Below are 27,299 nucleotides of genomic sequence, written 5' to 3'. Positions count from 1 at the left end.
CCCTGCTGAAACAAGCTGTTGCAACTTAAATTCTTTCAAAAGAAAACACTGCCATCACAGCTGTACATACTGATGATGGACTTTGTAGAGGTTTACTGATGTTTTCACAACAAATCTCTCAGTGAATGGCATGATTCTCCCTATACGTCATCTAAATGGAATGTGGCATCATTATAGGGACAGGGATCGATAAGTACTACAACTGACTTATTGCTCAGTGAGGATGATGGTGCTGTAGAATCAATTCTCTGGTTCCAGCACACTATACTTACATTTGATACTAGCAATTATGCAAGCGTGTGGACCTGTTTTGAATTTCATGCTGATGTGAAGGGAGTTACACTTTTGTGTTTTCAGTAATAATTTATCTACTTGTGTTTCTTTCTTGCTGGCTTTGATTTGATTGCTTTTCTAATTTCTTTTAGTATAGTCCAAGGTTCTGTCTTAGATCTATTATTTAATAGTTACAGGGTATGTTTTCTTAGACAAAAATGATCTAAATACAAGATTAACGTTATCAACCATATGTATCAATTGTGTAATTTTACAATAGTGGATTCTAGAGTACATAAGGGGAAAATAAAGAGAGAATCTGGAAGCAGGTTTTTTTTTTTTTTGGCCAGTCATGGTTCCTGAACTCTGGGCCTGGACACTGTCCCTCAGCTCTTCAGCTCAAGGCTAGCGCTCTACCACTTGAGCCATAGCACCACTTCTAGCTTTTTCTGCTTATGTGGTGCTGAGGAATCGAACCCAGGGCCTCATGCATGCAAGGCAAGCACTCACACCACTGAGCCACCTTCCCAGCCCCTGGAAGCAGGTTTTGTGTCCAGCCTGCTAGAGGTTATTATCTCCACAAAATCCTTCATGCTCCCTCCCCAAGTGAAAGTCAGCAAAGAAAGGAAAGGTGGGTGTGCTTCTTCCCCAGTTCAAACACTGACTCGGTCTCTCTAGGCAGCAAAGCCACCATGTCAGCATAGTACATCCTAACACGGGACAAAAGTTTTGCCATTGATCTTGAGCAGTCTGTTTCATTCATTGAACAGGTTTATTTCAATCTAAATGCACATAGCTCAGGTTTTGAAATCAGTTTTGCTGTAACTTTGAGGAAATTAATATTAAAGAACAAGTACATATTACTAAATATACTAGTATAAATATAAATTATTAAATATAGAATTACTAAATATAGCAAGTGACCTTTTTTTTTTTCTTTTTTTTTTTTTTTGGGTCCGGTTGTGGGGCCTGAACTCTGGGGGCGCTGTCCCTCAGCTCTTCAGCTCAAGGCTAGCGCTCTACCACTTGAGCCACAGTGCCACTTCCGGCTTTTTTTCTTTTTGCTTATGTGGTGCTGAGGAATCGAACCCAGGGCCTCATGCATGCAAGGCAAGCGCTCTACCACTGAGCCACCTTCCCAGCCCTCAAGTGACCTTTAAAAAGTCATTTATATTTTGGTTGACCCTTTGAAGTAAAATACTGAAAACTGCATTATGTGTGTGTGTGTGTGTGTGTGTGTGTGTGTGTGTGTGTGTGTGTGTGTGTGTGTGTGTGTGTGTGTGTGTGTGTGTATTTTATTATTATTTTTACTTTTTGTCTTTTCTTTTTTGCTACTGGGGATGAAACCCAGGACATTGTACTTGCCATGCAATTGCTTTGCCACTGAGCTCCATCCCAGCCCTGCATTATTTTTTAAGTCAACATTTCTCACATAAATTTGATACTTTGATAAAATTCAGTTTGTGAAAAACTCCAAATATAAGTGGTTTACAAAAACATAAATGACTTATGAACAAATTAAAAACAAATATAAAACTGAAATATAAGCTGAGCCCAGTGGCATATCCCTATAATTTTAATGTGTAAGGAAGATGAGATCTGAAGGACCATGGTTTGAGACCAGCCCAGGTAAAAAAATTTCACAGGTAGAAAATTCTCCAAAATGACCAGCAAAAAACAGAGCTCAAAGCCTGGCTCAAGTAGTAGTGTACCAGCCTAACAAGTCAAACCCTAGTACTGATTAAAAAAAAATAAGAGGGCTGGGAAGGTGGCTCAGTGGTAGAGCGCTTGCCTTGCATGCTCGAGGCCCTGGGTTCGATTCCTCAGCACCACATAAGCAAAAAGAAAAAAGCCGGAAGTGGCGCTGTGGCTCAAGTGGTAGAGCACTAGCCTTGAGCTGAAGAACTGAGGGACAGCGCCCAGGCCCAGAGTTCAGGCCCCACGACCGGACCAAAAAAAAAATTAAAAAAAAAAAAAAAAGAGACTGAAATATATTCAAAATATTACTTGCATTCTTTCCTTATAACCAATTCCTCTATAAAGAATGAGACTGATGTTACTCCACTTTCAAATATATTTGTTTTAAAGAATATTTTTTGGCTAGACACAGTCACTGTATAAAACTGCTACCACTTTACAGGAATATTTACAGCTAATTTAGCATTAATATTAGTTTAGTCATCAGAATATTTTACATATATTTAATTTAAACTACAAACAAATACTATTTAATTCCAACATATTAGACTAGGGCTGGGAATGTGGCTTAGTGGTAGAGTGCTTGCCTAGCATGTATGAAACCCTGGGTTTCCTCAGTACCGCAGAAAAAGCTGGAAGTGGTGCTGTGGCTCAAGTGGTAGAGCACTAGCCTTGAGAAAAAAGCTCAGGGACAGCGCTCAGGCCCTGAGTTCAAGCCCCAGGAATGGCAAGAAAAAAAATTAGACCAACAAATTGTTTGGGTTTTCTTAGCACAACTACTTTAATTTCCTATTTTAGAGTCAGAATAGAAAAAATAGCATGTTATATCTAATCAAGGCCAAAACAGTGTCTATGGATTCACTTATTAGATAACATTAAGAACTGAATAACCTGCTTAGCCTAATTTTATGAAGAGGCAGACTAAAAGTAGAGAGACATCATCTGCAATAAAGAATCATCTGCATCAAAGAATGAAAGTCTTCACTCTCAACATATTCACCACGACTAATCTATGCCTTTAGTAACAAGAATGTGATGGATAAACTACTGGCTGAAATATACTGAACATCTTTCAGTCTCTTCTGATTCTCAGAAGCTATGATAATTCCAAATAAGAAGTGATGGTAAAGGAAAGAACCAAGAAACTACTTAATTGTTCTACAGAACAATTAAGCATATAGTGAGACCATCTTATCAACAGGTGAAAGCATTAGGTAGAAATGGTGATTACATTTGATGTACTTATTATAATTTATGATAGTAAAATTTAAGCTCTAAATACAGCTACAGATTTGGGTCCTTCTTTTGAGACCTTAAGACTGCTATCAAAGCATGGAAAATGGTGAAATTCTACAATGTGACTAGATTGCAAATAGAAGAGGAAAGCAGATGTAACAATATTTGGACCTCTACAGATGGTTTTTGGCATGGGGGCAATGGAGTAAATATTAAATACCAAAGGTTAAAAACACTATTATTACATTTTTTACAAGTTAGAGTATCTTCTGAAATTTTTTGTAAATTGAGTTTTTGATTGCTAAACGCCAATTCTATTAATTCTAAATTACTGCAGGAGTTTGAAATGATGTTGTACTTCAACTCCTTATGCTTTGGCCTCAACATCTATTAAAATAAAATTGAGGAAGTAGGCATAGTGAGAGAAATAAGAACAAGTGATAGAATTAGTTTGGATTACTTCTTGTCTAGTTTATGTTCTTTGCTGCATTCTCCCATATTTGCTGAAAGAAGCTAGAGCTGATGGTATTAAAGTAGTACATTCCAATACTATGTACTTCCAACGAGACTAATATAGAAGCAGTAACATGGGAATCAGCCAGAATGAATGAAAAGAAATGCTTCCAAGAGTTCAACAAAGAGACCGTTTCAACTCTCTTGGGTCATATTCTTTTTTCTGTCCTGTGTTTGAGATGGTCAGTGATCATGTGCAGTATAAATATGAGCTGTTTTTCTTGGCTAGATATGAAAGTAAAAAGACTTGAAATATTTTCCTATGGTATGGCTTATTTGAGAAGTTAAATACTTTTAGATGTAGTAGAGTGCACATCTATAATCTCAGCCATCCAGAAAGTAGAAGCAGGCTAGCATTAGTACCATAGGAAGAACGCTGCTTTACAAACAAGCAAATGACCCTCCCCCACAACAAACAAACAAGCAAACATAAAATCTACAAAGAATGTAACAAACTAATTCAGAAAAGAAGCCAAGAAGAAAAAAAATCTGGATGCTAGAAAATACAAACCATCATTAATTGATCATAGAGGAAAGAGAATAAATATGCAAAAGATTGAATATAGTTAAGTGCCCAATTAACAGTTATGATGCACCGAAGAAGAATGGTGAATCTGGTCTTTTGGAAAGAATCATAAAAACATTTCATGCTTTATGAAACAATAAGGAAAATTCAGAAAAACTAGGCCATTCCCTGGCATGCAAGCAACTGAACATGAGTTAATATAGCTTACTAGTGGCCTCACGTTTGTGTCAGGATGTAAAGGGGAATCAAGGAAGATTTACAAAACTAAGTGCAGACACATGTATGAACAAATGATAGCACTCGAAGAAATGGGATCTCTAGTGTGAATGAAGTTCTGAATAGGAACTGAATAGAAAGACATAAGAGCACAGGTGGTGTTTTCATTTCTTCCCATAGACTTTTAGAAGGGAAAAAAATGAAAAAAAAGCCAATAACCCTTGGTTATTAATAATAGAGTTGAAAATGAGAGTTTCCCTTCTGGAATATAGCTTCAAATAATGGATAAAAATGGAACACATGGGTTTTTATGTGCATTTTATGAAGGATGAGTCTGATAGAAAGTTGAGGTACATTAGTTAAAAATTCAGTTAGAAAAGTCGGTTAAAATAGTTTATGTCTCCATCTGTTATATTGGAGGAATGACTCCCACTCCACAGAAGCACTGGGAGGTTGGGGGGGTGTCCTTGGCCCATTCAGTTCACATTTCCACTTCACTTTGTTTCCAGAATCCAAAATAGAATTCAAGTTCCAAAAGAAAGATAAAATAAATGAATACAAAAATATATTGAGCTCCTGCTCAATATTTTTCATGGAATATTTCTGGAAGTTGCCATAGGATACTTTACTTACATCCTCTAGAATTTGGTCACATGGATATACTGAGCTGTGAGAGATACTGAGAAGTGCAAATTTTTTTTATTTATTTGTTTTTTGCTGGTCCTGGGGCTTGAACTCAGGGCCTCTCTGTGCTCAAGGCTTGCTCTCTACCACTTGAGCTACAGAGTCACTTTCAACCTTTTCTGAGTAGTTTATTGGAGATAAGGGTCTCATGGGCTTTCCTGCTTGGGCTGGCTTTGAACCTCAATTCTCAGATCTCAGCTTCCTGAATAGCTGGTGGCATGAGCCACCACTACCTGGCTAAAAAATTTTATTACTGTGGAAGAAAAGCAGAATGGGAACTGAACAACAATTAATAGCCTTTGCCTGTATATTATTAAATGCTTGGATGATACAAGGAATGACATGGTATTATCATAAGCTTGAAGACTTGAAAACTACGGATTCATGGTAACAACAGAAAGCTCAGTTTGCTGCTTAAGAAAAAGGACAGGTTCAAAATGCATAGGTTCCAATGGCCATTTAAAAATATTGGTAACATAAATAGAAAGTATCCAAATGATATTATAGATGAAAACTTCTCAAATTTGCCTAGGACAAACACAGGAAAAGAGCAGCTAATTTGTTGGGTGCCATAAATATTAGTGTGTTCATGTATCATTTATATATGCTAATTTACAATGGAGATTAAGGAGGCTAAGCTAAAGTTAAATAATTGGGGCAAGCAAGATGAATGAGGATTATACATAAAGGCGATAACTTAAGCAAAATCAATTGGATAATGACAAGCTGACTGTGATGTAATTTTCACATTTTGCAAACTCAGTGTAAGATATCCATATGTCACTATTCTAAAAATGGCTAATGTAGTTTGAATTAAGAAATACAATTCTCCGTTTCTTAAGCAACTGTATATTAGCTCTCTGGAGGTTTTCCAAGGTATGTAGGTGATTAAACTGAGGAATGTCAAATACAATCTTTTTAAAAACTAATTTTACAGTTTCTTAATCTAGAAAAACATGGCTACAGTGTATCCACAAACAAACCAAATCTGGATGCCTGGCAGTCAAAGAGATGAGATAAATCCGTCCATGACTTACTCAGCCTTTCATCATTTATTCAAGTCATGATGACTGTCGCTACTACATAAATAGGCTCCTGCATTGCCATATCCCGCTAAATTTACAACGTTAGTAGGCACTAGTAATGACAGAAAATATGATAAAGGATGCTGAATTAAATATCAGCTAATATAAGAAGCATAAAACAAAAATTTAACTTCATTTGTTTTTATTGAGGTACATTTGAAATTCACAGTTGATATTTAGATCAACAAGATCTCTGCCTAGAATAGAGCTTGGCAATAAATACTTAAAAGAATATTTGTTAAAAGCCAGGTGCTTTTAACATGCCTGTAATACTAGCTACTCAAGAGGTTGAGATCTAAGGGTTACCATTCAAAGCCAGCCTGGGCAGGAAAGTCCATGAGACTATTATCTACACCAATACCAGAAAAAAATCCATAAGTGGAAGCTGTGGCTTTGATGGTAGAATGCTAGTCTTGAGCAAAAGAAGCCCAGAGACCCCAGGCCCAGAGTTCAAGCCCCAGGACTGGCAGTAAATAAATACAATAAAAATGTAACTGGTTAAGTCATATCTATAAAAATGTTTGCTATTTCTATTCTACTATTCTGGAGGGCTAGCTTTCTTAATTAAAGAGGTAAATATTTTTCTCTATCATTTGAACTGAGCTCTTGGTCCATTTTTCCTAATCTTTATCCTAAAGTCACATTTATACAGCTTAGGCACCTCTGTTTCTACATGAGCAGCTATGAAACTTGGTTAGATGAGCTCTGACTAGTGATAAGCCTGATGCATTAGGAAAAGGCTTCTGTTTGCATCATGTATATGGAGCAGACCACAAATACTAGCTCAGTTACTACGATAGGAATACCAATTTTGTTATCCAAACAAGAAAACTGAGGTAAAAAGAATAAATCAGATGAACAATGAGAAAACAGACTAAAAACGTTCTCCTAAAATTAAGTGAATATTTTGGAAAATAGCTTTTGCACGTAATTTGCACTTTTGACTTTTCTTTACATTTTGTTAGGCACAGATATGTATAGATGCATGTATGTATGTACATAGGTATATATCTATATATCTATGTATAACTATACACAACATGGAATTTTATGTAGCCATCAGGAAGAATGAAATTATGCCTTTTGCAAAGGGATGTATGTACATTTTCCCTCAGGTAGATCTTCGACCCAAAATACAACCTCTCATATCAACATGCATAGAGACATGCTTGTATATATGAGTTAGTTGACTAAAGTATGATATATACAGAAGTGAAACTTCATGTAGTAATAAGCCTTTTGAATAATTACCAAATGTTTTACAAAAAAAGTATCAGGAAATTGAAACAAGATTTTAAGGATGTAAGGTACTGTAAAGGGGGGGGCTGTTGAATGAAAAATGGAACGGGGACAAATATAGCAGGAATATCAGTGTGTCTATGTGAAAAATGTGAAATGAGTCTGGAGGAAGAGGAAAAGATGAGAAGAATGATGGAAGGGTAACTCTGGTCAAGAAGCATTGGACAGTAATTGGATGGATATGTTAAATTGTAACTCCCCTGTATAATCTTTTGAGGCTCAGAAAAAAAATATGGTTGTAGAGAAATTTGTATAGTAACTCTTCATTAGTTATCTATTTCTCCAAATAAAGTCTCATCATTTTTTTTGTAACCAATTTCTTTTTTTTTCAATTGTGAAAATACCGTACAGACTGGTTACAATTACATGGGCAAGATAATGAGTACATTTCTTATCAAGCATTGTAGCCTCCTTTTTTGTTTCCCCTTCCCATCCCATCCTCCCTCTGCCCTCCCACCCAAACTCCTCCCCTCCCCCACCAAAGTTGTAAAGTTCGTTTTTGACATAACGACTTGTACATATTGTTGCAAAGGGGTCCAACTGTATCTCTATTTAAACGATTTGTTCCCCCCCCCACACACACAAATTATACCAACATCAAATACAGTGAAAGCAGGGGTTATACCGTGGGGGAGGGACATACAAAGCAACAAAGAAATCATCTTATAAATAAATAAAGTCTCATCATTTTTGCACTTGAATGACTTTTCTTGTTACTATGTATGTTAAGGGTGTGTGTGTGGGATTGCTTAAACACAAGAATAATTATAACAGCTCACAGATGAAACAAATAAAGACATGCCCTTTCTTGGATAATCTACAAGGTTGAGTCAATAATCAGAATATCTTTCTGTGATTCCTTGCAGATATCATGGAAATCAGGACAGTGGCAGTTGGAATTGTGGCAATCAAAGGGGTGGAAAGCGAATACTATCTTGCAATGAACAAGGAAGGAAAGCTCTATGCAAAGGTATTCATTTGTTGATGGCTTAGAGTTAATTTTTCAAACTTGTTTTTGTCAAAAACATTTTTGCCTTTTTAGAAAGCAAAACTGGAACCAATTTTCTTTCCAGTGGTATAATTTAATGATTTCATTAAAATTTTATACCCAAGCATTAAGAAAAAAATGTTTTCTTTGTGCCTTTAGACAGATTGCTTAAGCTGTCTGGACTTTGGTTTCTTCATCTGTAAAATGAGCTGCAATAGCTGATTCTTCCAGCTCTAAAGTCCCATGTGCATTTTAGATACTTGAAATCTAAATTTCCATCTGTCAGTATTAAAGCTCTTTTCGTTAAAGCACACTGCTGACATGAAAATTCTTGGGAAAAAAATCCTGAAGTGTTCAATTCATTTATCACATCCATCTCAATGTGAAATATGTAAAAATTTAGCCCACCATAATAAAATGTGATTGACTTTCCTTCGTATTCCTAGAGCTCAGCATAATGTCTGACATAATACTACAGGTGTACTTGAATGATAGCATAGATGAACTTTTAATTTTATTATCCTTGAAGGCCATGTAGCAGTAAATGACTAGAGAGAGGCAAATTCTACCTTGACTACTCCAAATTTGCAGTGCTTAGCAATAGAAGAGTTATTAGGGGAAAATAAGTCCTAATATGACAGAACAGTAGAATCTGACTGCCCACATAATATTTTTGTGGCCAGGTTGCATAAACTATGTATCATGTTGTCTTTTTGTTTTAAATTTAAAAATAAAGGGCTGTATTTAATACACATTAAATGCTTAATCTGAGGTTTAAAACACGTCATATATTGCTTAAGTTTTCTCCCAAATATTGCTTAATCTTAGTTTAAAATTGAATCCTTCCAAAAGTCATTTGAGTAATACAGCACGTTGTTTTAACAGAAAGACTGCAACGAAGATTGCAACTTCAAAGAATTAATCCTGGAAAACCATTACAACACATATGCATCTGCTAAATGGACACACAGTGGAGGAGAAATGTTCGTTGCCTTAAATCAAAAAGGGGTTCCTGTAAGGGGGAAAAAAACGAAGAAAGAACAAAAAACAGCCCACTTTCTTCCTATGGCGATAACCTAGTCAATGTATGGTATATAAGAAACCAGTTTCAGCAGGGAGATTTCTTTAAGTGGACTGTTTTCGTTTTCTTTTTCTTTTCCTTTTTCTTCTTTCTTTTTTTTTAAAGTAACCGAGAAAGGCTGGAAAACTACTGAAAAACTGATCAAGCTGGACTTGCGCATTTTTGTTTATTTTAAGAGACTGCATTAAAGAAAGATTTGAAAACTATACACAAAAATTAGATTTAGTAACTAAGAGTTGTAAAAAGTTGTAAAACTGGTTGTACAATCATGGTGTTAGTAATAGTAATGTTTTTTTCTTAAATTAATTTACCCTTCAGAGTATGTTAGATTTGATTATCTGATAATGATTATTTAAATATTCCTATCTGCTTATCAAATGGCTGCTATATATATAATAATAAATAATAATAATAATAATGCAGATGATGTTATATAAGGTATGTCAGACCTAAAGGCTGCTGGAATGATCTGTCAGATAATCAAACCAACACTAACTAGGAGACGAGCAGCATTTGTGATGCTTTCCAGTGAAAAAATCATAATCCAATCAGAAAATAAGGACTCTTCTAAAAAGTTCTATTATGGAATTGGATCAAATAAGTAGTTTCAGAAAGCATGCTTGTACCTATTAACAAGGAAAAAAAAATCCCAATGCTGCTCAGATTGAAAAGGTATTGCAAAAAGGAGGTTTTAAAAAAAATCTTGTATATAAAATAGCAATAATAATAATACTGTACTTCATCTCACGTGCCACAAAGTAACATTTTATAATCCCCCAAAGTAAAATTCAGAAGTCTTTTAAGTTTTTTTTTCTAGTAACATAATCTGTCTTTTGTATCATTCATATTTGGGACTTGGGCTTTTTAACAATGTTCTTCCCACAAATAATCATGCTTTTTCCCCCTCCTATGTTATAGCATTAAACTCTATTTTAAGTTGTATTTGAACTTTATTGTTTTGTTATTTAAGTTTATGTTATTTATAAAAAAAACCTTCATAAGCTGTATCTGTTTCATATGCTTTTAATTTTAAAGGAATAACAAAACTGTTTGGCTGAGCTGCAAATTACCCCTCCCCCTTATGACTGACACCAAGTCTGGTACACAGTACTTGGGCCAGCAAATCCTGGAGGGCAGACAAAAATGACAGCCCGCAGCAATGCTTACAATAGATGCCTCACAGGGAACAATACAAATATGCAAAAAATGTTTTGCCACAATTCTCTTGCCAGTTAAATTGGATCACAGAAGTAAAATCATTCCAGAGGAAAAAAATCTTAAAGAATATATTTGAGCACATGAATAGAACAGTGTCATATTTAAACATTAAGGATAGTTAAAGGTAGTAATCCTGTAATCTAGAGGAATACCTTCCATCCAAAAGGTGGCAGTATTGAAAACTATTTTTCTTTTAAATGGCAAGAGAATAATGACTCAAGTAGAGGATATAGTTAGGGATATGAACCCCTGAATGTCATGAAGACCTTGGGCTACGGACTTATTAGAAAGACTGAATATCTACTTCACAATTTTTCCACTAGCAGATGTTGGTAACACTTTATATGTTCACCAAGGACAGCTCAAATTGTTGGTCTGTTAATTATTGTGATTTCAACTTCAAAATGTTTGTCATTAAGGTCTATTTACATTACAGAAACAACAGAACTACGTATTTTCTTGTTCACTTATAAGACCAAGCCAGGCCAGATACAGTTAGGGGGAAGTTTTTCCTGGCCTTACTCAAGTATATTCTAGAGCAGTGCCATGCATGGTATTCTGAACTATTGTCTGATTTGAGAATGTTGAGAGTCTTGTGAACATTTAAAGGTTAGAACAAGGCATTTTTCATATTTGATTCTTTAGTGCCTTTCAGAGTTATCTATAATAAATTTTTATCTAAATCCCTTCAGTGTCTAAATAGCAAAAAAAGTTGTAATAATGAAACTAATCTTAAGTTCTGAAAGTTGAGGTCATTCATGATTAGGCAAAAATACTGTATATACATACAAGAGACGTTACAAATGCCAGCAAATTACTGTTAGATTGTTTTGAATTAGGCAAAAACCAGGATTTATTAGCAAAACCAATCCTGGAAGTAAAGGTTATCTACAAAATCTTTCTAAAAACATTTACTTTTAATTCTTGTTCTTATCCTAGGTTTTTACATTTATCATGCAAATTTTAGAAATAAAAATATGCTTTAGTTATATACACTTTGAATTCTAGAACTTTAAAATTCTATGAGACCGTCATACCATGTACTCATTTATAGATCAGGAAATTAAGGTTTTTTTGTAATTCAAGATCATGTAGCTGGATACACAGAGAACTGTGACGGAGTCTTGGTTACTTAGCATGTGCTACTTACCCTGGGATTCTAATCATTATTAGCAAGCAAGCTTATGTTTTGGTTTGCTTCTATTGAGATATCTTTATATTTTCCACTGAATGTGATTTATTGGCAATTCACTTTACACATAATAATTAATCTGTATCAGAATCATGTAACCAAAAAGGAAAAAAGCAATAATATAGTTTCCAATCCTGATTTGTATTCAACTTTTACGGGTACTCCTTTACTTATAAAGCATTATGCATACTAATTTTATGGGTAGAATAACCCTTTCTAAAATGTTATTTTGAAAAGAATTACGTATGTTGGTCTCCAACAATTAGGGAAAAATTTGAAAGAATGTAAAATATTAACAAAACAAGTAATAAAAATATGCTATCTCTTAGAATTTGCCCTGCTGGTTCTTTAGAGTGCCAAAGAAGATCAAGACTGACCATGGAACCTGCAAGAGTAAAAGCAATAGTAAAAGCAGTTCTATAGCCACAAACACTAGTAGAGTTGTAGAATAAGATTGAGAGAAAAGTGTAAAAACCGCCACTAAAGACAGAAATCTTCTCTCTTATAACTCATGTGATTTTTATGTTTGCCTCCAGTATACATTTGTGTTCACTTTACTATGAAACTGACACTCGTTAACTCCCGAGAGTAACACACATGCCTCAGAAGGACATCCAAGGTTTAATCTGAGGAGTCATTCTTACTCCTTCTCCAATGTATCCACTTGAGCATGAACACAATACAAGAGAGCTTCCACCTTCCCTTGTCTGACATTACACATAAGTAACACATGGCTAAAGAAAACTAAACTCAGTCTAAGTTCCTGTATGTACCAGAGTGATACCGAAAAACATTTAACTGCCTGTTATGGGGTGGTTATCGACCGAATATAACACTGTTCCATCAGAATGAACACAGGCTATTATGACTAACTTGTGAATAACAGATGATTATCAGCTGTGACCCTAAGAATATCTTAAAAGTTTTTGAAAGTGTCTATTAATTGTTCTCTGTGGTTGAATTCTTAACATGTATTTTAATAGAAAATAGTTCATTAAAATTTGTTTTATAAATGCTTCAGAATCATTGTCAGGCTACTCTTCATTTGATTTTTTTTTCCCTTGAACTCAGAAGCTGGACACTATTCCTAAGCTTTTTTTATTCAAGGCTAATGCTCTACTTTGAGTCACAGCTTTTTTGTGGTTAACTGGAGATAAGAGTCCCTTGGACTTTCCTTCAAAGGCTGGCTTCAAACTGAGATCCTCAGATCTCAGCCTGCATAACTAGGACTACAGACATGAGCCACTGTCCTCAGCTTGTGTTTTTGCTCTAAATCCACATGTACTAGCCTCAACTTTGAGTCTTAAATATGTGTGTTCACAAGCACACACACACACACACACACACACGTGCGTGCACACACACACACACACACAAAGCAAGTTCATCAAGTTGTTTAGAGAAATGTACATTATCAAAAACTGCAATTTCAAAATTGTTCTTGTTAAGTTTCTGGTTGAAGAACATTCTGTTTTTGCCAAGATTCGTGTGTTTGACAAGGCTCGGTATTGTCCAGAAAGTCCATTTTGCAAGATGGACTTGATTAGTAAGAACTTTTCCTAACATTTTGTTAAATTTATACATCCTACTCATTCTCTCTAATGAAAACTTGGCTGTCCTCTTAGAACTCTGCTTCCCCTGCAGTCCTCATACCTCATGTATCTTTTTTTTCTCCCCCACATCACTGACACACAAAGTGAAGATGTGTAAGAGGTATATGCATGCCCATAATACCTGTTATATAATTTATGTCTGTTGCTTTCTCTCTCATCACTAGGCCACAAGCTCTACAATAAAAACAGGATGACTTATTTTGTATGGAGACTTACATATCCACATTTATCACTATCTGTTACACTAAGTAAATATTCCCACCCAGAATGTGAATACTTATTTCCAAATGTATTTATTGAAGGAGTGCACAAACAAATTCCTATTTAGTGACAGAACAATGAACACACATTACTATAAAGCATCAGCCTATTCCTATCCAGTGTGGTTGTTTGCAACTAACAGAATGTACTATTGTTTTGTGCCACCTGAAGAATAAATTACTCAGAAGCATCTAACTTTGTTCACTTTTGATCATAGCACTTTTACATTATTCAATACAGTATTCTATTTATACTCTGGTTGTCAAGGTGTGTACAGGGCTGAAGACACTGGTGCTCTCTGAATCTTTGTTTGTTCACTGTGAAGTCTATGAGGGTTTGGCTCCTGCCACACAGCAGGTGGGAAGCCAACTTCCTTCCTTCAGTCCCCTACTGTTCCTCAGGGCATCATCTCTTCCCCACTTGGGACCAAGAAAAGGTGTGGGGATGGAAGGCATGTTTCCTGATCCAATAGGAGGATTCAATGCCTTTACTTTCAGTGCCTCCAGGGTTAGGGGCAACAGAGTTCTCAGAGCTGTCCCAGAAGAGTGGGAAGTATTTGTTACACGGAGTTATTGAGTACCTGGAATGTGGTTGTTCTAAATCAAGAAGGGCTGGGAGCTTAATGTACACAGAAACAAAAATATATAAATTTAATATTATATTGGCTGATTAAAATATTTTGGTTATACAGGGTTAAATATTTTGTTTACAAATGAAAAAAATAGTGTAAATAATGCATTTCATAATACGATACCTAGTGGTGAAAAATGAAATTCAGAATTTCTTACAAGTACTGCCAGTATACAGACCATTGTATTGGGGTGGGAGGTTCAAGAGACACTTACAAGTAAACCTATTGCAGACCATCAAAAAAATTTTGGAACCCAAACTAGTAATTAAAATGTCTTGGAAAGCAGGGTACCCAAGAAAAGAGAATTAAATGATTTTAAAATAAATTTAAATTATGAAAACAATTCATAAAATCTGGATAGTTCTGTAAAAATGGTCAATTTCCAGTTTTTTGTTTGTTTGTTTGTTTTTTGGTCCGATCCTGGGGCCTGAACTCTGGGCCTGGGCGCTGTCCCTCAGCTCTTCAGCTCAAGGCTAGTGCTCTACCACTTGAGCCACAGCGCCACTTCCGGTTTTTTCTTTTTTGCTTTGTGGTGCTGAGGAATCGAACCCAGGGCCTCATGTATGCAAGGCAAGCGCTCTACCACTGAGCTACCTTCCCAGCCCAATTTCCAGTTTTTTATATATATCTATTCTATTTCTAAAAAGTAATCTATTATACTTGGTATAGTATAAAATTCAACATAATACATCTTATTAAGTTGCTACTACATTAGGAGTTTGTATGTCAAGCCCTCTTATCACCGCCTGACACTCTTACTCGAGAGTGATCCACTTGTTTACTGGGTAATTTCCTTGTTTTCTTTAAATGATATATGAAAAAATACATTGTGGAGATTTTGCTGGCTTAATTCTTAAAGTGGTATTTTACACTGATTTAGGGTTCTTTCATTATTGTCCTGAGCAGTGCAAATGGAGATATGAATGAAAATTCAGGTAGCTCTTTGTGACATGTAGACTCAAAACTCATCAGGCTGTGACAAAGTATTTCTGCAACATCATCTAAATATCTAAATATCAAATAGCTAAATATCAAATAGTTATTGTCTAAAAATAAGTAGTATGTATCCTTCATTTTTTTCCTGCATGGCACCAAATACAGTAATCTGTATTAGGTACTTAATGAATTGTCTTAGTGCTTGCAGTTTATCATTTATAAAAATGATGGGTTTGTTCATGTTTAACCTTAAAGTTCAGCTAAAGCGAAAAACATTGGGTTTAAAATTGGGAACCCTATAAAATAGTTTTTAAAAATGATCTTTTGAGTTTAAAAGCTTACATTGTATTGTACCACAATAGGAGAAATGAGCATTAAAACTAGTCTCGTAAATAATCTGACAATATGCTGTTTAGGGAGAGCTGGCTTGTAAATCCTGAGTCATTCCAGACACTGAAATTCTATAACTGCTTACATTCCAGTCCTAAAAAGGGAGATATTGTGCCAGTTTGTTTGGAAGGCAAACTTTAACTATCCACTGTCTGTTTATTTCATTAAAAACCAAAACAGAAAGTTCTTTTCACTAAAATTCTGGAAGAAAGTTAATTCCGTATGACAATATGCATCTCAAATGTCAAGAAGAAGAAGAAATTATGTTTTAAATATGCTTTAGATTAGAAGCAGCAACTCTAAAACAGCAGCACACATGAAGTGTAGATTATTCTATTCCTTGAAAGTTATATATATTCATGCATTCATTCTCATGTTTTATCCTAATTCTACGTTTGACCTGATTCAAGCTTTCTCCAGAACAAAGATTAAAGTTTTTTTTTTTTTTGCCAGTACTGTGGCTTGAATTTAGGACCTGGATGCTATAGATTAGGATTTATGCTCAGGGCCAATGCTCTACCACATGAGCCACAGTTTCACTTTCAACTTTTTGTTGGTAAATGGGAGGTAAGAGTCTCATGCCTGGGCTGGCTTTGAACTGTGAACTTTCCACCTTAGTTTCCTAAAGTAGCTAGAGTTACAAGCGTGAACCACCAATACCTGGCTACGATTAAAATTTTAATATACACAACTCTTCCTCCACACAACACACAAAGATATGGAGAGGGAAATCATGAATCCTACATCATCAGTCTCTATTCCTAATCCCACATCAACAATCAAAAACTACAAAGAAAACCCCACCCCAAACTATGTCAGAAGATTATTTCATGCATATTAGTAGAAGTCAGGAAATAACATCATGGAATAACAAGAATATAGGCATTCACAAAGTTTAAAATGCATAAAGCAAAAACTAACAAAATTACAAGGACAAATAGTTAATGTCACAGTTAACAGAGATTTTATATTGCCTCTCAGCAGTAGATTAAATAAAATATGAGAAAAAATACAGAGGTAACAAACTTTCCTCTAAAGGACTAGATAACATTTTAAGATTCTTTCAGGCCACATCAATGGTATTCTTTACTGAGATAGAGAAAACAATCCAAAAATTTATATGAACAACTAAAAAATCTAGAAGAGCCAAAGCAATTCTAGGTAAAAAGAAGCAATGTGAGCTGGGCACTGGTGACTCATGCCTGTAATCCTAGCTACTCAGGATGCTGAGATCTGAGGATCTCGGTTCAAAGCTAGTCTAGGTAGGAAAGTCTGTGAGACTCTTATCTCTGATAAACCACCAGAAAACCACAAGTGCCACTGTGGCTAAAGGGGTAGAGTGCAAGCCTTGAGTTGAAGAGCTGAGGGACAGTGCCCAGGCCCCACAACCAACCAACCAACCAAAAAAAAAAAAAAAAAAAAAAGCAATGTGAGCAGTATCATAATATCAGACCTCAAACATTACTACAGAGCCATAACAACAAAAACATCTTGGTAATGACACAAAAACACCTGAAGATCAATGGAATAGACTGAAAGACACAGAAATAAAACCATACACTTACAGTTATCTGATATTTGATAAAGGAGCCAAAGACATACAGTGGTTAAAAAAAATAGCCTCTTCAATAACTGGTGTTGGGAAAACTGGGCATCCATATTCAGAAAACTAAAAGTGGATCCCTCTTGGTCACCATGTACTAATATCAATTCAAAGTGGATCAAAGAATTCAATGTCAGACCCAAAACTTTGAAATGACTGCAAGAGAGAGTACGGGAAACATTAGAGCATATAGGTATAGGTAGAAACTTCTTGAACAGAGTCCCAGGGACACAACACATAGGAGAGAGTCGGTAAGTGGGACTACATCAAAATAAGTTTCTGCACAGCTAAGGCCATAGTTACTAGGCTAGAAAGACAGCCAACAAACTGGGAGATCTTTTCCAGCAATGTATCAGACAAAGGCCTAATAGCCAGTTTGTACAAGGAGCTCAACAAATAACCACTCCCAAACCTAATAAACCAATCACTAAATGGGCAAGGAAAAGAGACTTCTCAGAAGAGGAGGTAAGAATGGCAAAGAAACACATGAAGAAATGCTCCTTATCCCTGGCCAAAAGGGAAATGCAAATAAAAACAACTATGAGGTTCCATCTCACTCCAGTAAGATTGGCCAACATTGTGACTTTGAACAACAAATGTTGGTGGGCATGTGGGGACAAAGGAACCCTACTGCACTGCTGGTGGGAATGTAAACTAGTGCAACCTCTCTAGAAAGCAGTCTGAAGGTTCCTCAAAATAACTAACAGACCTTCCCTATGACCCAGCCATACTACTCCTAGGCATCTATCCTGAACATCATGAGCCAGGATATGATAAGTATCCCTGCACATCCATGTTCATTGCCACACTATTGACAGTAGCCAAGATGCTCACAGTAGATGAGTAGATCAAAGAAATGTGGTTACCTATACACAGTGGAATTTTACACAGCCATTAGAAAGAATAAAATAATGTCATTTGCAGGGAAATGATGGAACTAGAACAAATCACGTTGAGTGAGGTAAGCCAAGCTCAAACAAATGGTGCATGTTCTCTCTGATATACAGAAATTAGACCTAAGCATTGGGATAGGATGAATTATACAGGATTCTAGATACAGCAGTGAGATCAAAAAGAAGATATTCTTAAGAGAGAAGGTGCAATGCCTAAGTGCCTCTTCATATTTATATAAAATAATATACATACTGAAATGAACTGCCAGATATTGAAACAAGAGACTTACTTTTCCTTTCTTTCTTTCTTTCTTCTTCTTCTTCTTCTTCTTCTTCTTCTTCTTCTTCTTCTTCTTTTTTTTTAAGTTTTTGATGGTTCTGTCTTCTTTACCTTATGTATGGTGCATTCAAGAATACACCTTCAGGGCTGGGAAGGTGGCCAGTGGTAGAGCGCTTGCCTTGCATGCATGAAGCCCTGGGTTCGATTCCTCAGCACCACATAAGCAGAAAAAGCCGGAAGTGGCGCTGTGGCTCAAGTGGTAGAGCACTAGCCTTGAGCTGAAGAGCTGAGGGACAGCACCCAGACCCAGAGTTTAGGCTCACCACTGGACCAAAAAAATAAAAAAGAATACATCTTCAGAGCCAGGTGCCAGTGGTTCACGCCTGTAATGCTAGCTACTCAGGAGGCTCAGATCTGAGGATCTCGGTTCAAAGCCAACCCGGGCAGGAAAGTCCTTGAGACTCTTATCTCCAATAAACCACTAGAAAACGGAAGTGATACTGTGGCTCAAGTGGTAGAGTGCTAGCCTTGAGCTGAAGAGCTGAGGGACAGCGCCCAGGCCCAGAGTTCAAGCCTCATGACCAAGAAAAAAAAAAGAATAAAATAAATTAATTAAAAATATATTACCCCCCCCTCCAATTGTAGGGCATGAACTCAGGGCCTGGGCATTGTCCCTGAGAGCTTTTGCTCAAGTCAGTGCTCTATTACTTTGAGCCACAGCTCCACTTCTGGCTTTCTGGTGGTTAATTGGAGTAAGAATTTCATGGCCACTTTCTTGCCCTATCTTTGAACCTCAATCCTTAGATCTGTCTTGAGTAGCTAGGATTATAGGCATGAGCCATCAGCACCCTTCTATAAAACCTATTCTTAAGAGCACAGGATAGTTAAAAACATGCTACAAGATTTGTTCCACAAAACAAAGTTTTTGACCTCTGATACAGATATGAGTAACAGTATTTGGTCTAAGTTGAGAAGTCAAAAATAACTGCAGATGTGTAATTCTCCCCAGTACACATGGAATAATCACCACAAACTAGACCATAAAATACATCATATTATATTAAGTATGGTCTCAGGATATAATAGTTTTCACATTAAAATAAAAAAAAGTAACAATAAATATCTAGAAAAAGTCACATTTTCAGATATTAAATAAGACCCTTATAAATAACCCATAGGTTATAGAAGTTTGAAAATATTAATTATGTAATAAAATATAGCATATTTAAATTTGAAGACTACAGCTAGATCAGTGCTTATGGGAAACTTATAGCTTTATGCGCATATAAAAAGAAAAGACGCCTGGCACTGGTGGCTCATGCCTGTAATCCTAGCCACTCAGGAGGCTGAGATCTGAGGATCACAATTCGAAGCCAGCCCAGGCAGGAAAGTCTGAGAGACACTTTTTTTTTTTTTTTGGTCAGTCGTGGGGCTTGAATTCTAGGCCTAGGCCTGGGCTCTTCAGCTCAAGGCTAGCACACTACCACTTGAGCCACAGTGCCACTTCCGGCCTTTTTTTCTATTTATGTGTGCTGAGGAATCGAACCCAGGGCTTCATGCATGTGAGGCAAGCACTCTACTGCTGAGCCACCTTCCCAGCCCCTCTGAGAGACTTTTATCTCCAATAAACTACTTAGAAAAAGCTAGAAGTGGCACTGTGGTACAAGTGATAGAGAACTAGCCTTGAGTACAAAGAAGCTCAAGGACAGCATCCAGGCCCAGAGTTCAAACCTCAGGACCCACAAAGGAAAAGAAAATAGTAAAAATGAGGCAAAATGCAACTTGTGGTTGGAAGATACATGAAAATTATTCATGGGTTTTTAAAATCACTTTTCTGTAAGTTTAATTTGTACCAAAAAATCCACAAATAATTTAATTTTGTATTGATCCAAACAGTTACAGAAAAAAGAAAAAAACAAAACCAAAAACCAAAAACAAGAATAATTGGTTTGGAGTAGTGGACTACTCTTTCCATTCCAAATTTCTAGAAAACATTTTCCAAATACATATATGATGTAGATACTAAGTTGACATTAGCAACCTCAACAAGAAATTTCATGTAAGTACTAAAAAAAAATCATACATGGTAATATTTTCAAGGGTGACATTGGGGAAAACCAGAGCTCAATGAGTCTGTGAATTCCTAGTACAAGTATCTGAAGAGTAATAATTAACTGAATATTTTTAGAATCATAAATCAACTAAAGAATAGCTATCAGAAGAGCAGATTAAATTTGCTAGTCTTCCTTCTTCCTGGTTTATAAATGAAGGCATTGGAGAAGCATACGGTCTCACCTCTCCTCCTCTCTCCCTCTTCCTCTCCCTTTCTCCCAACCCTCAACTAGCTGTTTTAATTTTGCTGCACAATGAAATTGTAAGAGGAGCATTGAAAAGTAGAGAGCCTGGATTCTGAATTACCTGGTCAGAAACAAGGCCTGAGTATTAGACTTATGTTTGGTAGTGGGGATATAGCATAAACAAGAGAAAAACAAATTCATCTTACAAAGTTCATTAATGTAATTAAAGAGGTTGGCAGCCATTTGACATATAGTTCAAGAACCAAAAGAGAATACAAAATATATAAAAAATGGGTATTTTAAATGATTTATAAGTGGATTTTTTAATAAAGGAGTCATCCGGAACAAAACATCCTATGGAAAAATGACTGTCTTCCTTATAACAAAGTAAATTCCAAACAGATGAAAGAAACAAATTGACTAACGAAAGGAAGTAGTGAAAAAATACAGGTAGGTATTTTCATAATCTTAGCTAAATCTAGACAAAAATGCCACAAAACTGAAATTCTGAAGCAAACACAATATACTAAGTAAAAATATTAAGCTCATCCATTGGCAAAATAATCTTCCCATCACACCCATACAAAAAACAAAAACATCGAACCAGCAACAAAGAGTAACACTATTACCAGCTAGCAATATAAGCTAAGAATGAGAATGTCTATTGTATCTGTATGGATACAAGTTCCAAAAAGAAACAAATAATTGTAACAGGTGAACCAGAAAAACCCTTAAGCATGTATCATTGTAACAACAATCTAAATAAAATGGTATTGAGACCTTCACAAAAAATGAACTAAGAAGTCAGGACCAAAAAATAACCTAATTCCTTGGTTTAGGCTGCCTTTCTCTTTCTGTGGCTCACACAACAAACATTTACTTACCAGTGCTTATGCGTTCTTGACTGCTTGCCATCCTTTCCATCAGTGATTTTGCAGGTGCTCTATTGACCCCATGAATTGTGGTGGTGATGAGGTCTTTCAGATTCCAATGGGTCCAAATGTCTTTTGGAGGTTTTAGACCTGTTTATAGAAAATGCACATTTGCCAAATCAGATTACATTATCAAATCCAAATTTTCTATTTTCAGATGGGCTCATGATCTTCTGCCTGGGACTGCCTCTGTGTAGCTAGGATTACAAGAGCAAACCACCACTACTGGCTTAAACTTTGAGAGGGTCTCACTAACTTTATGCCTAGGCTGGTCTCCAACCAAGACTGTCTTATCTTTGCCTCCCAAGTAGCTAAGACTATAGGCATGACTCACTATGCCCAACCTCAGTAATTACTTTTTTAGAATTAGTTGTCCACTAGATAATATACTCAGAAGCTATTAGTTTGATTAATCTGAGTGACTCTTTTTCAGTTTTCTTTTGTTGATATAGTAGTGGCTCTGGTTTTCAAAGTGTAAGCATTTATAGAGTGATTAAAGAACCAGAGTCTGGAGTTTATGAGTGTGCAGAAAATAGTGGCTTGGGTTATAGGATGTGGGCTGACTCACTACTGTGGTGGTTTTGATGCCTGAGGTGTGGGCATGTACTCCGCTGCCATAGAGCCAAGGTCTAGATTGTAGGTATGCACAGAGAAGCAGCAGCACCAAAGTCCCGGACAGGCTTTCATTTGACCAAAGGATATTGGTGATATCAGTGGCAAAAGTCACCAGTGTCCTCTGAAGCAGGCTGCTGAAGTCTCTATTGATAAACACCAAGGGAAGATCCACTGTGAAAGCCTCTAGGAGTCTATGGCTGCTGCTATTAGGGCTGTTCAAGTCCTTAGCAGCAAAGGTTGATGTAGACTGCTGCAGGAAAGGCCACTGAGGACTATAGTTGTACCAGCTATATGCCCAGTTCTGATAACCTCCATCTACCCTTGTTCTAATCATCTCGGTGTTACCCATATTTTTATCTCCCCTATCTTCAACACAGTCACATTAAAAGGGTTATAATTCCACTTCAATATAAAAATTGGGAGGGAGACACAATTCAGTCTGTAAAAGAACTTTTAAGAAATTTCCTGCTCCTCACAGCAGTTGAAAGTATTTATCTTTCACATATGGTATCATTTCTGTTGTAATACTGTAATCTGTAATAATTTCATTGATTAAAATTATTTTGCCTTTTAAAGCTAAGAACTAATTTGATTAAGAAGTTAAACATAGGGGCTGGGAAGGTGGCTCAGTGGTAGAGCGCTTGCCTTGCATGCCTGAAGTCCTGGGTTCGATTCCTCAGCACCACATAAGCAAAAAGAAAAAAGCCGAAGTGGTGCTGTGGCTCAAGTGGTAGAGCGCTAGCCTTGAGCTGAAGAGCTGAGGGACAGTGCCCAGGCCCAGGGTTCAGGCCCCATGACCGGAACCAAAAAAAAAAAAAAATTCACTAAGAAGTTAAACATAGCATTTAAAAACATGCTATTGTATTATAGCATATTTAAATATAAAGATAAATATATAATTATGTATTAATAAATATATAATCACATTTAATATCATTTTTATAAGGCAAAGAAATATCAATTTCTTGATCTGGCTTTGAACTCTAATCATCAAGTCTCAGCCTCCAAGTAGCTAGGATTATAGCCATGAGCCACTGGCAGGCACCCTGCTCAATCCCCAAAAGTTAAGGATTCAGTGTAATAAACAGTACTTAAATGACATATTCATACCTGTCAGCCAAAGGTAAATGGTATTCCCTAGATCTTCTTTAAATTCATCATTAAAGAGGTTCCTAGACTCTGGAAATGCTTCATAAAATGCCGTACAGATAGCTTGTGCCAGACAATCTGGGTACACCTGGAGTTAGTGTAGATTAATTTTATATTTTCTAATTATCACATTATAAGTTTAAAATACAGGTATATTGCTTTTTTCTTAAAGCTTATTTTTAACCATTTTATTACTTCTTTGTAACTTTAAGGAACATGAACAACGAAGAGAAGAAAATTAAGTTGATCTGACAGCATTTGGTAAAAAAAAAAAAATTAACTTCAATACAGGATGAAGTAAACAACTGAAGTAATTTGATGATTAATCTTTTATTTCATTTAACCTTGCTGTTGCTACCTTCTTTTTAGAAAAATGATACACATGGGTTGAAAGCATATTTTTAAATAATTATATTGTTCAGGAGCATTTATATATTGCAATCAATATTGTTCAAAAATTAAAAACAAGATATAAACAAATACATTGCCTTACAAGTATCCCATTAACATCTTTATTAACTTCTTTTCAAGGAGTGACTAGATATAAAAAGATACAAGATTTTTTTTTTTTTGTCAGTCATGGGGCTTGAACTCTGAGCCTGGGCACTGTCCCTCAGCTCTGCAGCTCAAGGCAAGTGCTCTACCACTTGAGCCACAGCACCACTTCCAGTTTTCTGGTGGTTAATTGGAGATAAGAGGTTCACGGACTTCACTGCCTGGGCTGGCTTCAAACTGCAATCCTCAGATCTCCTGAGTAGCTAGAATTACAGATGTGAGCTGGTACCTTGCAAGATTTTTTACATTGAAGACAAATATATATATCTATTTTGGTATTCTGCATTCACATGTTAAGTCGCTAATTGAGTAAGATTTTATTTTTTTATTTTTATTTTTTGTTGTTCGTGGGGCTTGAACTCTGGGCCTGAGCACTGTCCCTCAGACCTTCAGCCCTCTACCACTGGGGCTATAGTGCCACTTCCAGTTTTCTGGTGGTTTTTGTTGAAGATAAGAGTTTCACGGACTTTCCTGCCTGGGCTGGCTTTGAACTGTGATCCTCAGCTCTCAGCCTCCAGAGTAGCTAGGATTACAGGCATGAGCCACCGGCACCAGGCTGAGAGCATAATTTTTTAGTGGCTAATACTTACTCCACATCAGACAACTTTGGTTTCAAAAGTATGTTCTCAAATGTGTTCAAGATAATAAGTTTTTCGAATTCATTCAGGCTAAAAGTAGTCAGCATAATTATTATTTTCATTGGTTACCTGTAAGAATGCATCTTTTCGACTTAGAGGTATGCTCAGAAAAAGTGTTACATAGCTTTCTGAAATTCTATCAAATAAGTAATCTTGATTTTTTCTGTCAGGCTGAAAAAACAAAACATGTATGTAATTGTCAATATTGTGATTTAAATTGAGAATTATTTACATAATCTCAATAATTTTTTATGTTCTTAAAGTATATATCAGTCAATGTAGTGAAAGAAGCATGGGTTTGGGCACCACACACAGCTGAATTTGACTGACTTTGTTATTTATTAATTGCATTGCCTTTGGCAAGATACTCATGTTTTTGTTTTTTGGGTATTTTGTTGTTGTTGTTGTTGGTTGTGGGGCTTAAACTCAAGACCTGGGCACAGTCCCTGAGCTCTTTTGCTCAAGATTAGTGCTCGGGCCACAATGACACTCATCTAGCTTTTTTCTGAGTGGTTTACTGGAGATAAGAGTTTTATGGACTTTCCTGCCTGGGCTAGCTTTGAACTGTGATCCTCAGATCTCACCTCCTGGGTAGCTAGGATTACAGCTATGAGCCACTGGCACTTGGCAGTGTCTCAGGTTTTCCTTTTTTTTTTTTTTTTTTTTTTTTTTTTTGCCGGTCCTGGGGCTTGAACTCAGGATGTCTTTGAGCCTATCTGTGCTCAAGGCTAGCACTCTACCACTTGAGCCACAGCGCCACTTCTGGCTTTTTCTGTTTATGTGGCACTGAGGAATCAAACCCAGGGCTTCATGCTTGCTAGGCATGAACTCTACCACTAAAGCACATTCCCAGCCCACTCCATTTTCTCATCTAACAAATGTAGGGCACATATACCATACCTCAGAGGAGGAATAAAATTAAACAATAATTAGGCTTTGTGTAATTTTGTATTTTAAGCACTCAGTATAGTGATGGCATACAGAATGCATGCAATCATTTGAGGAACAAAATTTCTTGCATGGTAGTTAATATATAAAAAGCAACAGATGACTTAGTTACCCTCTATTCTTTCCGAACAAAATTCACAACCAGAACTTCAGTGTGAAATTAAAGCAATTTCTGTGGTTAGCTTTCTTATATTGCTCATATTTCCTAATTCCCCTCTATTCTTTCTTAACAAAACTCACAACCAGAACTTCAGTGTGAAATTAAAGCAATTTCTATGGTTAGCTTTCTTATATTGCTCATATTTTCTAATTCAGAATGAGTTTAATACATTTGTTTTTCTCTATTTTTTGAAATATTCGAAGATTGATGTTTCTTGTTTAATTATATGTATTTCAATGTTTTAAATTTCTCATTAAATACTCTTCCACAAGCATCTCACAAATTTCAATCTGTGTTTTTTTTTTTTTTTTTTGCATTCAGTGCCAAACAATGTTTGATTCCTGGTTCGACTTGCGGTTTTGAAAGGTATGTTCTTTAGTTTCCAAAATTCTGGACACTTTTCCAGGTATCCTACTATTTTTCATTTATACTCTAACTCTGTAGCTTAGAATACAGCTTATTTGGCACATATTTAAGTTGTGCACCTGAGAAAATATGGATTCTGCTGTTGTTGGAGGGTTCTACAGCCTGAATGTCCCACCAGTTAATGTCCTGGAATCTGATCATAACTGATGTAGTAGTGGGGGTGGGACCTAATGGGAGACATTTAGGTTATGGGAAACCACTAATACTGTTCTCATGGGCATAGATTCACCTCTCCTCACCCTTACGCTCTCTATGTCTTCTTCTCAACCTCTCATTCTTGCCCTTCTGCCTTCTACCATGGATGGACTACCAAGAATTCTTCTGCCAGATGTCTAGTACCTTCCTAGAACTTGGACCTCTCAGCTCACCAAACCACACAAATCAACCAGTTCTGTTCATTATAAAGTACTTATTTTGTAGTATTCTGTTAAAGCAACACAAAATGAACTAAAACATGAATGTTGCTTCATAAATGTCAAGTTGTCATGATGTTTAAGTCTCTGATTTTCTATATACTTTACCAATAACCAAAGGTAAGGTATTGAAATCTGAAACTAAACTTATGTGTTTGTGTATTTCCCCAGGGAGTACTGTATTAAATGTGTATTGAGGCCTTTTAATAGGTGCATAAATACTTAGGTTTATTGTGTCATCTTTTGGGATTGACTAGTTTAGCACATGTACTCCTTTTTTTTTTTTTAAATCAGCCATGAGGCTTGAACTCAAGACCTGGGTGCTGTGCCTGAGCTCTGTCCCTGAGCTCTTTTGCTTAAGGCTAATGCTATACCACTCTGAGTCACAGTGACATTTCTGGTTTTCTATTGTTTAATTTGAGCTAAGAGTCTCACGGACTTTCCTGCCCAGGCTGTCTTTGAACTACAATCCTCAGATCTCAGCCTCCTGAGTAGCTAGAATTACAGGTGTAAGCCACCAGCATCCTGTTGTACTTATTCTTTATCCCTG

At 36.3% G+C, this 27,299-nt stretch overlaps 2 protein-coding genes across 2 annotated transcripts in view; one reads left to right on the top strand and one right to left on the bottom strand.

The window, feature by feature from the left end:
* The window catches only part of LOC138804120 (fibroblast growth factor 7), a 58,369-nt gene extending 45,325 nt beyond the window's left edge, over positions 1–13,044 (top strand). The window contains exons 3-4 of the mRNA XM_069988388.1: positions 8,397–8,500; positions 9,404–13,044. Of these exons, the coding sequence (XP_069844489.1) occupies positions 8,397–8,500; positions 9,404–9,598 (299 nt within the window). The 3' untranslated portion in view covers positions 9,599–13,044. The remainder of the gene's footprint in view (positions 1–8,396; positions 8,501–9,403) is intronic.
* Positions 1–27,299, bottom strand: part of LOC138804128 (protein FAM227B-like) — a 119,977-nt gene that overhangs the window by 71,916 nt on the left and 20,762 nt on the right. The window contains exons 9-11 of the mRNA XM_069988407.1: positions 24,872–24,973; positions 23,571–23,697; positions 21,798–21,935 (exon numbers count right to left, since the gene is read on the bottom strand). Of these exons, the coding sequence (XP_069844508.1) occupies positions 21,798–21,935; positions 23,571–23,697; positions 24,872–24,973 (367 nt within the window). The remainder of the gene's footprint in view (positions 1–21,797; positions 21,936–23,570; positions 23,698–24,871; positions 24,974–27,299) is intronic.

Source organism: Dipodomys merriami, unplaced genomic scaffold (genome assembly GCF_024711535.1).
Source record: "Dipodomys merriami isolate MVZ:Mamm:240054 unplaced genomic scaffold, mDipMer1.0.p SCAF_357, whole genome shotgun sequence".
Lineage (NCBI taxonomy): Eukaryota > Metazoa > Chordata > Mammalia > Rodentia > Heteromyidae > Dipodomys > Dipodomys merriami.
Note: the sequence above shows the minus strand (reverse complement) of the source record. Positions and strands in the feature narration are given on the sequence as shown.